Here is a 9,540-nt window from a genome sequence, read left to right as displayed (position 1 = left end):
CTATGGGACAACACACGGGTCTCTGACCACCCCGAAGTTCCCCACCACACCGTTGTTGCACCCCACAACTTCAGGGCTGTTTGCAACGACAACCGGAGAGCCCCCCAGCTGCCTGATGACGCAGCCTTGGTTTCCGAAGCTGACCACCCCACCAGCTTGGCAAGGCCCCATCCTAGCATTTAAGCCCCCATTTCCCGTGCTGATGACGGTGCGGGCTGGGTACCCCCCGCTCCGGGAACTGAATCCCCCATTTTTGCAGTTGACCCCTCCGGCTTGGCAATACACCTCTGGGACACACTGCTTGGCCACCGAGCTAATGACTCTCTTGGGGTGGATCCCAGCGCTCCGGGAGCTGAATCCTCCATTCTGGGAGCTGTGTCGTCCGGATCGTCTCCCCAGGGAGCCGTAGCCACACACAGCCCCGTTTGCAGCCAGCATCCCGCAGTCATCGGGGATATTGTAGCCACTGCTGACCACAGCTGCAAGACAGCCCATGGGATTAATTATTCAGAGAGGAAAACTGGAGGACTCTCACAAGGCAAGTTGTTTCATGAGTGACAGAACCGACCAAACCTGATTTCCTCTAGATTTATCCAACATATTTGAGCCCCTGCTCCTTCCAACTCCTCCCCCATGTCCCAACACGTCCCCTCACAGTTTCTCCCAGTTCCCACACGGCTCATCTGGCTGGTGGCATATTCTTTCCCAGGTTCAATGCACATCAGTGCATTGCCTGGCGGGTTCACCAGGGCAGCTCACTGTTGCCTCCAAGAGTAGAAAAGGGTCATGAATTTGACCTTCTCCCCCTCCATCTAAAAGCTGATTTTTTTTGAAATTCAGGGGTATTTGAGATTTCTGGGACTAAACCTTCAACATCAGCCTGGTCTGAAATGGAAAGGGAGGCAGAAGCAGAGGGGGCTGGGGCAGACAGGTAATGCTACTCCATAAACTGTCTTTCCTAAAATGAGAAACCCTCATGGCTGTAATTCTTCAGGTTACTTACACACGCTCACCGGGTTCCCCACACATATCCTGTTAGGGGAGATAAGAGAAATGCACGTTATCCTCTTAACCAGTTGCATGCACATCTAGAAACCTGACGTTACTCATAACTTCCAGCTGTACAACCAGCCCACTTAAGCCCTTGTTTTAACAAGTCTGACTATCCCTAGGACAGGAATTGTTTTTGCTGGCAAAAGGGTGGCCTGTATGGCCTCCAGCCATCTCTCCAGCCCCAGTCTCTGTGAGCCTGAAAGGATCCTGGAGCTGAAAAATTCACTTGGGAGCTGGAATCGTTCCGGACTTTGATATACAGGAGAAAAGGGACAAGGTCTCTCTCACCCACCTGCTCTCTTCACCCTCCAGTAGAGTCTTATATGTTGCAATCTCGATATCCAGGGCCAGCTTGACATTCAGCAGCTCCTGGTAATCCCGCAGCATGCAAGCCAGCTCATCCTTGGCCTTCTGGAGGGCATTCTGTAGCTCAACGTGCTTCTCCCGGGCATCTTTGAGAGCACAGTCCCCACGCTGCTCAACGTCACAAATGGAGGTTTGCAGGCAGGAGACCTGTCAGGGGGGAGGATAACAGTGCATATGTCTTCAAGGCTTCGTTTCCTAATTCCTGGACATTCTGGTTTTGGATTAATCTGCTCTTCCAATTGCAAACAGAGAAAAAACCACCAGCTTCCCTTCTCTCTATCCTCTTTTCAACAATATACTTTCCAACTACAGCCTAGGGCAGGTCTTAAGACTACTAAAGGCCAATGCGTCATCTTCCCCCATATCTGAGCTGTCCTCCAAGACATTGCCCTTTCTGGAAACATCACCTCTGGGCCTCTCCTACCTGCTTCTTCACGTTCTCCAGTTCACACTGCAGCTTCTGTATCATCCGGGTTAGCTCTGAAATCTCACACTTGTTGTTTTGCAGATCATCGCAATACTTGCCTCTCTTATCCTGAAGCTCCTGAAACTGGAACCAAGAAACAAGACAATCATCGTTTTTGACCTGCAGCCTGTTAAGTTGCCAGGCAGACAGCCAGGTTGCCTCTTACTCACCCTGGTTTGGTAGAAAGCATCAACTTCTTCTTTGCTCTTCTGAGCTATTTCTTGGTACCAGCATTCAACGTTCTTGATGATGCTTTCCATGTCCAGGTCTCGGTTGTTGTCCATTTTCACGATGACTGAAGTGTCGCATAGCTGGCGATCTACCTGAGCTCGTTCCTACAGGTCGGGGAATGGCTTAGTCAGCTGTTAGAAATTCTCAGACTTTATAGTGAAGGAAGGGCTGGGACAAAGAGCCACGCTGCTCAGCTGATGGATATAACAAGTCAAGAAGTGTCCCTCAGGTTGGCTCAGCAGAAAATCCTCCCTGCTGGATGAGTTGCCACATGTCAGCTGCTGACCTACATGCTGACCTGCAGCAATTCTGTCCACATCAAGGGCAAGGAATTTGAGTGACTTAACCCTTGGTATCCTGTCATCTTCAGCTGCTTTACTGATGTTAATGACAGGATTAAGCTGGGAGTTTCTTTAGCTCTAATCAGACAACTGCAATCCGGAGCAACTAGACAGACGCATCTCTTTTCTCAGGGGTAGGGTTAGGACACAGCCAATTCATACCTGGAGCTGCATTAAGAAAGGGGGAACCACCCTGTTTCCAGCATAATCATGTTAATATTGTATCAACCTTATACTTCCATGCTTTCAAGTATTCAGGGCTTGGGATGAGACATGTCAAAGAGGGGTTTCAAGCTGTAGAAATTTGGAGCACCTGAAGGATGAGACAGCACCACCAAACTCCTGGGACAGACCAGAGAAACTCACCTCCTCAAACACACATTTCAGCAACTCCAACTGCCTTCTTAACAGATCCACCTTCACCTCCAGCTCTTCCTTGTTCAAAAAGATGCAGTCTGCATCCTGAAAGAGAGGAGATACGTTCCAGCCCAATCTCGCTGAAAACATTGGAGAAACACACAGAAGACAGAGGTAGCGCCAATAAAACAGAGACATGTTTCAACAAGATTTCAAGAGCAGAAAGGTGTGAGAGGGTGAGTCAAGATGCCCTGGTGTCTCCTAAAGGAAAACAAAACCATTCCAACGTGACTTACAGGGATTAGTTTATTTATTACTTAGGACCTAGCTACAAACTCAGAATTGACTAACGAGTATTTAAACATAATTTTTTAATATTGTTCAAATGATTTCTGCTTTTCTGATGTCCAAGTATAAAGTATGTGAAGACAGAGTCAGAAAATAACCAGCGTCTTAGACACCAGGTATTCCGGTGTGACCTCTCCCACTCTGTCCCCCTGCCACAAATGCACCCTCCCATTACGCTTCAAGAATGTGCTTGGGGTAACAAAACTACTGCTGTAGTGCTGATGATGTAAGCTTTGAGGATACATTATTTTTACTTTCTACTTGCATTTCCCTTTTTTTTCTAACCCTGTGCCTCTTTACAGGCCTCCCTCCTTCTGCACATTGTAACACTTTTGCCAGGCATTTCCTAATAATGCACTTTTTCAACCAAGCTTTACACCAAATAAAACTATTATAGGTATAATAATTCATGTATTTTGAGCTTCTCACCTTTTTGAGTGCCACAAACTCATTCTCCACAGTTGTACGCCTGTTGATTTCCTCTTCATATCTGTTGGAAAAGGAGAAAAGGGCTGAGGCAAGCAATACTATCAGACACACAGACATTAACCATCAGGTATAAATAACAACCTTCGCTTGCTCAGAGACTGCCACCAGGCACTGTAAGATCAGTGTCTGGAAACCAAACATTAGACCATCCCAAGATCAGAAGCTTCTTCATGAACAACAACATTAACAATGCAAAGAGTTTGCAAGTGAGACAGAAGAATGTGACATCCCCAAAGGGGATATGCCACATGTCTGGAAGATGTTGCCTGAGATGAACCAGAGGAGAAGTGAAATGCCAAGAGCTAGAGGAGACCTGAAGGTCCTTACTTGCACTTGAACTCCTCCACCAGCTGGCTTGTGGCACATTCTTCGCTGCCCAGTTTTTGCTTTTCACATAGCAAGCAGTCCAGGCGCTTCCGCAGGTCGCAGATGTAATTCTCAAAGTAGAGTTCAAGGTTTTTCCCTTTCTTTGGTAGGACGTATTGCTGCAGGAGGCCCCACTTGGTCTCCAGCACTTTGTTCTGCTGCTCCAGGAATCGGACCTGCAGGCCATAAAATAGCAATTCTTCAAATAAAGAGATGAATGCAATAACTCGACATCTGGTTTAACTGACTGCTCTCACTGTGAAACTGCAGGTGGAAGAATAGGATTTTCAGGAAGTGAGAGGTGATATGCCACAATGATCATAAAATTATCTGCCCTTATTTAGAAATCTAAAAGTCACATGTCTAAATTATTTAGAAATCTAAAAGTCACATGTCTAAATCTGCCTTTCTCACCAATGAATAGAAATAAGGCTCCTCTGGATGGTGCTTCTCATGTATTTTAGGATGAGATTGAGTCCACAGAGGGTGGAACCTGTTTGTCTCTGTTTTTTCTACGAAGGGATCCTAAGGTGACAACTCAGATATCTAAGGTTTAGGTGCCTGAATCAAGATTAACCTCCTTTGCCTTCAGGAATGTTTTTTGGAACAGTCGCTATATTTAAAGACAAAAGGGGGGAAAGGGTCTAATGGAGGACAGAAAGATGACCCCGTCAGGGCTGTAACTTCTAGCTGAGCTAGAACAAGGCTGCCAGGAGAAATCCAGCCTTGAACCGAGGCTGTCCAGAGAGGATACACCTGCAAGAAAGTCCAGTGCTACCGTGGCCACGATACAAACACCAGCAAATACTAGGACTGGCATGTGGCTGAAATGAGCCCTTCCCCAGTACTGAAGATCCCAGTCCGAACCAACATGGCGCTGTGGGAATCTGGACCCTTGCTTGGACCCAGTGATTCATGGCATCAGCTGGACTGGGGTTTTGGAGGGGTTTCGTTGTGTTTTATTTTTCTCAAAGAAGCACAAGTACAGAGCAGGTTTGCACTCACCTTGTCGATGAAGCAGGCAAACTGAGTGTTGAGCGTCTTGATCTGTTCCTTCTCCTGACAGCGTATTTCATGTTCCAGTGGGTCGACCCCAACGCAGAGGGGCTTCAGAAGCCGTTCGTCGATGCAGATACCTTGGATGCCATCAGCTTTGCGATCGGGGTAACCTCTCACAATACTATATCCCCTGGGGCCACAAAGGCCAACCCTTCCTCCAACACTACCGTAGCCTACACCTCCAAAGCCGAACTCTCCAAGACATCCAGTACCGCAGACTCCATTCACGTAGGAAATTCTCCTGTTTCCACCCAGGTTGCAGACACTCCTGCTGCTATAGGCACCAGCTCCACATCGGACAGGTTGGCAGGCAGAGGCAGCGTAGCTTCGACCACAAATCTCCGAAGCTGAACTGAAGCCTCTTCGTCCCAGGACAGATCTCACTGTAGGCGCCTGTCTGCTCATCGTGGCTTATTTGAAGGTGGAATATGAAAGTTTAGGGGAAGCTCTTCTGCAGGAGAGGAACAGAGATCCCGCTGAAGTGACACAGTGATGCTACCCCTTATATATATTTGAGAAGCTGGCCTTGATAGGATCAGGACATTAATTTAAAGCGCTTAAGGGTTTGGTTTGCCTGGCAGCAATAAATGCTCCTCAAAATGCAAAACAGCCCAGCAAATACTAACTACTGAGGAAATAAAAAGGAATCTAAATGTGCTCTGTTTGCAAGTTAGCTTAGAATATATTACGGTTTGAAGTGTTCCCCTAACTTACGCTAATTATAGTTTAGCAAACATTTTTGAAGAAACTCTTTGTGATTTGTTTGCAGTGTGTCGTTTGGGGTTTTGTGTCTCATGGGTTTTTGTGTATGATGGCATGTTTTGCAGACTTGCACTTTGTGGGGGTAATTTCACAATCTTTGGGTGCGGAAAAGTAACAAAAAAAAAAGTCAACCATGGAAAAACACTGTGGAAGTTGTGTTGTGATGGATGGATCATTTCTGTACCTGAAACACAAGCAAATTCACTGAGTTATGGGTCTGGATTCAACTGCAAGGACTCAAAATGCCCCCCAAAAACATTGCAATGCTGACCTTCTTTTACCATCATGAAACACCACCGAAACAGAGCAGGTTGCGTCCAGGAACTGTGGCATATTCCAGTTTGCTTACCAGATTTACGTTCTGTGCAGTCAGCAACATTTTCACTTGAGTAATGCTGCAAATTCCTAACCTGAAGTCCATTTGGACACAGTTAAATCTTTGGCCCTTGCTATATTGGACCCTTTACCAAGCTGGATGTCAGAGACCTTTTTGATCCATCTTCTGGTAGTCTCTACAGGGAACAAAAAAAAGAGCAGTAGCACGTTTCAGCCTGGTGAGATCCACCTCATTCAAGAAGCGACAGCTAAAAGCTGGGTGACTGCCAGACACGTCCGTGACACTCCATGGAGGTACAGCTCCAAGAGAAACAGCCCCTGGGTCTGTGCTTAGGGGAACTGGGGTGATTCACTCTCTGCAGGCACTGGTCTTTCTCCATCAACAGAGGAAGTCTTAATGAGTGGATTAGACTGGACACCAGAGAAGGCTTTGATTCACATCGGCAAGATGAATCTCTCTCTCTCTCCTAATCACCAGCCCAAGGAGGTGAGAGAATGAACCTAGCTGCCAACCATCTCAGGGCCTTCTCCAAACTGACATTTGGAAAGTCAAAACAATAGGCTTCTTTCAGCTCTTTGAGAGTAAAGTGTTTGGGAGAAAAAGAGACATTATAGTGCAAACAACTAAATGCCCTCAGCCTTTCCTGACTGAAGGGGAGCGATGCCTGGAGAAGTCTGCGTGTTATATGTACAACATGATGGTATCTGGAAACACCCGGTAGCTGTGTTCCTTCATTCTCATTAACCCCCTCCAAAAACATTTTCCAAGAGTTAGGACCAGGCTCTGCAAATCATAAAACCAGTGCTAAACCCCCTTAAAACATTAAACCTTCTAATATCAAGTTCTTAAAAAGAAGACATGCACACTGAAACCATAGGCTGTGACTACAGCACTGAGATTCACGAGGCTATTAATTGAACATGTAATTGCAACTTATGTGAGTTTGAGGGGCTGGTGGTATAAATTAGTTGCCTAAACAGATACTTTTGCTCTATACAAATGGGATAGTTCAACATATTTACAGCATGACTTCTGGATTACACCTTTGTTTATAGTATTTTAGGCTCACAGTTCATACTGGGTTGCCAGCACAATTGGTAATATCAGTTAAAACAAATATTAGAGACTTCAAGCTAAAGCTTGTAACTTCCCACATCCTTTAAGTTCTAAAACAAGATTTATCAGAAGTGAAATGCATATTTGAATCCAAACAAGAGTACAAAAGGCAATTGTTACAAGCTTTGTATAGGAAAACTGCATCCTGGACCAGAATTCAGACTGAAGGCTGGTGTGCCACTGCTCCCTTTCTGCACCCCATTATACACGTCGGCTGTGTGGGAGACACGTGGAACGTAGCACAGACTTCAATTAAACATCTGTGAACCAACTGTGCTGCAGCAGCCCCAGTTCCAAAACACCTCACCGGAGTGACCAGATTCCTGATAGGTAAGAGATTTGGGGCATAATTTGCCCAGTATTGGGTAAAATTTCTGTGTTAGCCAAATCCCTGTTACTGCTCCTGAATCCCAGTGAGAAGGCAGCTATGCAGAAGGTTCACTTAATGTCTTTTAGGTCTTTCCAAGGAACAACAAGTGTTTTGCCTGTTGGTACATAAGACCTCAAGAATTGACAATTTGTTACTGTGAGTATGGACATGGGAAATGGGAGAGTACTCTGAAGAAAAATTGCATCTTTTTGACTCAAAAAAAAAGGAGGGGAAGGTCTGAGGAAGCAAAAAAGGAAAATATTTTTATGAGGGGTTGGATGAGTCATTATGACAACTTGCAATCTCTCCCTTTGTCAGCATTCGTCTCCCTGAATGTGCTGCTGAAAATGGAATTCATTATAAGAACATGTGAAGTTCACTAATTTGTTTTTTGCCTCTGGAGATGAATCTGAACTAGCTCTTAAAATACGTTTTATGCGATAGTCTCAAAGAGCCATGCTCCATCTCTGTAATTATCCACAGCCATAGAAAACTCACTGCATTCAGATACGACAATGGCAATAACCTACCTATGCTAACACCATTTGATGGATGCAAGATTGGGTCATAATATGTATTTTTATACACATGTCCTGGACTGTATAGACTCTTGTCCACGACATCCATGAGATGTTAAAGAATTGATTTGATTAATGCAGCCTCATTGCCTTGTATCCTAAAGCCAAAGCTGTCCAAAGGAATTCAATCTGGTAATGTATTTTTTCTTCTCATTAGCCTACATCTGCTCTATGTTAGAAGACGAGGCTGGGATTTTCCAAGGGTGTTCCTCATAAAATTCATCAAACACTGGGCCAGGGTGCACCTTCTTCCCTTCTTCAGCCATCAAACTAGGCTTGTATTCTAATTTCATCTTTGAGACTCCCTCTATGGCTAATGGAAAGAGATAGGCATCTCCAGACGGTGATTCATTGCATCCTAAAATAGGCAGCTAAGACAGGTGGGAGGAATCCACCTCTGGAGGTATTTACCTCTATTCTTATTGACTACCAGAGGCAGTCTAGACAACCAGACAACTAGACCAGGCGCCCCATTTCTGGATGGTTAAAGTTAGGTGAAATTAGTCCCACCCTTTGGGCGCCAAATTTCTTTAGCACCTTTGAAGTCTTAATGAGAGTACACAACATCACACGCTCTCTAGATTTGCTCAGTTCCTGATGTATGCATATATCATATCTCTGTGCAGTGATTAGCGCCTGTAAAGCTGAGGCTTGCAACAAAGCAAAGGATTGGTTTGATCTTTTTCATGTTGATGTCTTCCTCCCACAGAACTGCACAGTGGAAATGAATGTGGGATGTATGGGAATCCGGGCCCCTGAATGGGATGGCATCACACTGCCTGTTACAGCAAAAAGATTAGAAAAGGAAAAAAAAATATTGCAGCTGTTATTTGGTTACAGCAACTTCCCTATAAATCTACAGAAGCTCTTATCCCTTCCAGCTGAAGCTGTTTTCCTGGGTGGAAGATGTTCTCTGAGCCATACAGAAGTAAGGAATTGCCCATGGAAGGTGGGTCAGGTCCTCCTGGGAAGCATATTCAGCCAGCAGGAGATAAGCTCTTCCTTTTGTTATGCTAAAACCTTAGTGCCCAAGCCCATGTTTTGATTTGTGCAGCTTTGTGATGTACTGCTGAATTTCTGATTAAATGCCTGGCTGATTCATGAAGCGCTGATGTTCAGAGAGGCTGGTCACAGGTTTAAAGTAAAGCACTTGCTAAATTAACTTATCAGATCTTGAAATGGGGCAGGAGGGGGATTTTGGGAGTGGGAAAGCAACCCTAATTCTGCATCATTTCCCTGACTTATTCTTCTGTTGCGTAAAAAGTGACAGGATCATCTATTTTCAATGGGAACACCATAAC

At 45.3% G+C, this 9,540-nt stretch overlaps 1 protein-coding gene across 1 annotated transcript; it reads right to left on the bottom strand.

Moving 5' to 3' along the window:
• LOC104832379 (keratin, type II cytoskeletal cochleal-like) lies at positions 1-5,544 on the bottom strand. The gene is made up of 9 exons (XM_010568528.1): positions 5,023-5,544; positions 3,979-4,193; positions 3,592-3,652; positions 2,824-2,919; positions 2,056-2,220; positions 1,844-1,969; positions 1,342-1,566; positions 747-819; positions 1-479 (listed from the first exon to the last, which is right to left on the bottom strand). The coding sequence occupies exons 1-9, from the start codon at positions 5,479-5,481 to the stop codon at positions 1-3; spliced, it is 1,899 nt and encodes a 632-aa protein (XP_010566830.1). The 5' UTR covers positions 5,482-5,544.
• Between the last annotated feature and the right edge of the window lie 3,996 nt (positions 5,545-9,540).

Source organism: Haliaeetus leucocephalus, unplaced genomic scaffold (genome assembly GCF_000737465.1).
Source record: "Haliaeetus leucocephalus isolate CR32 unplaced genomic scaffold, Haliaeetus_leucocephalus-4.0 Scaffold246, whole genome shotgun sequence".
Lineage (NCBI taxonomy): Eukaryota > Metazoa > Chordata > Aves > Accipitriformes > Accipitridae > Haliaeetus > Haliaeetus leucocephalus.
Note: the sequence above shows the minus strand (reverse complement) of the source record. Positions and strands in the feature narration are given on the sequence as shown.

Coding starts and splice junctions, on each gene's coding strand:
- LOC104832379 (XM_010568528.1), bottom strand. CDS start 5,481: ATGAGCAGACAGGCGCCTACAGTGAGATCTGTCCTGGGACGAAGAGGC. Junction 4,194..5,022: donor TTGCCTGCTTCATCGACAAG/GTGAGTGCAAAC, acceptor TATGGCCTGCAG/GTCCGATTCCTGGAGCAGCA. Junction 2,221..2,823: donor TGAAATGTGTGTTTGAGGAG/GTGAGTTTCTCT, acceptor CCCGACCTGTAG/GAACGAGCTCAGGTAGATCG.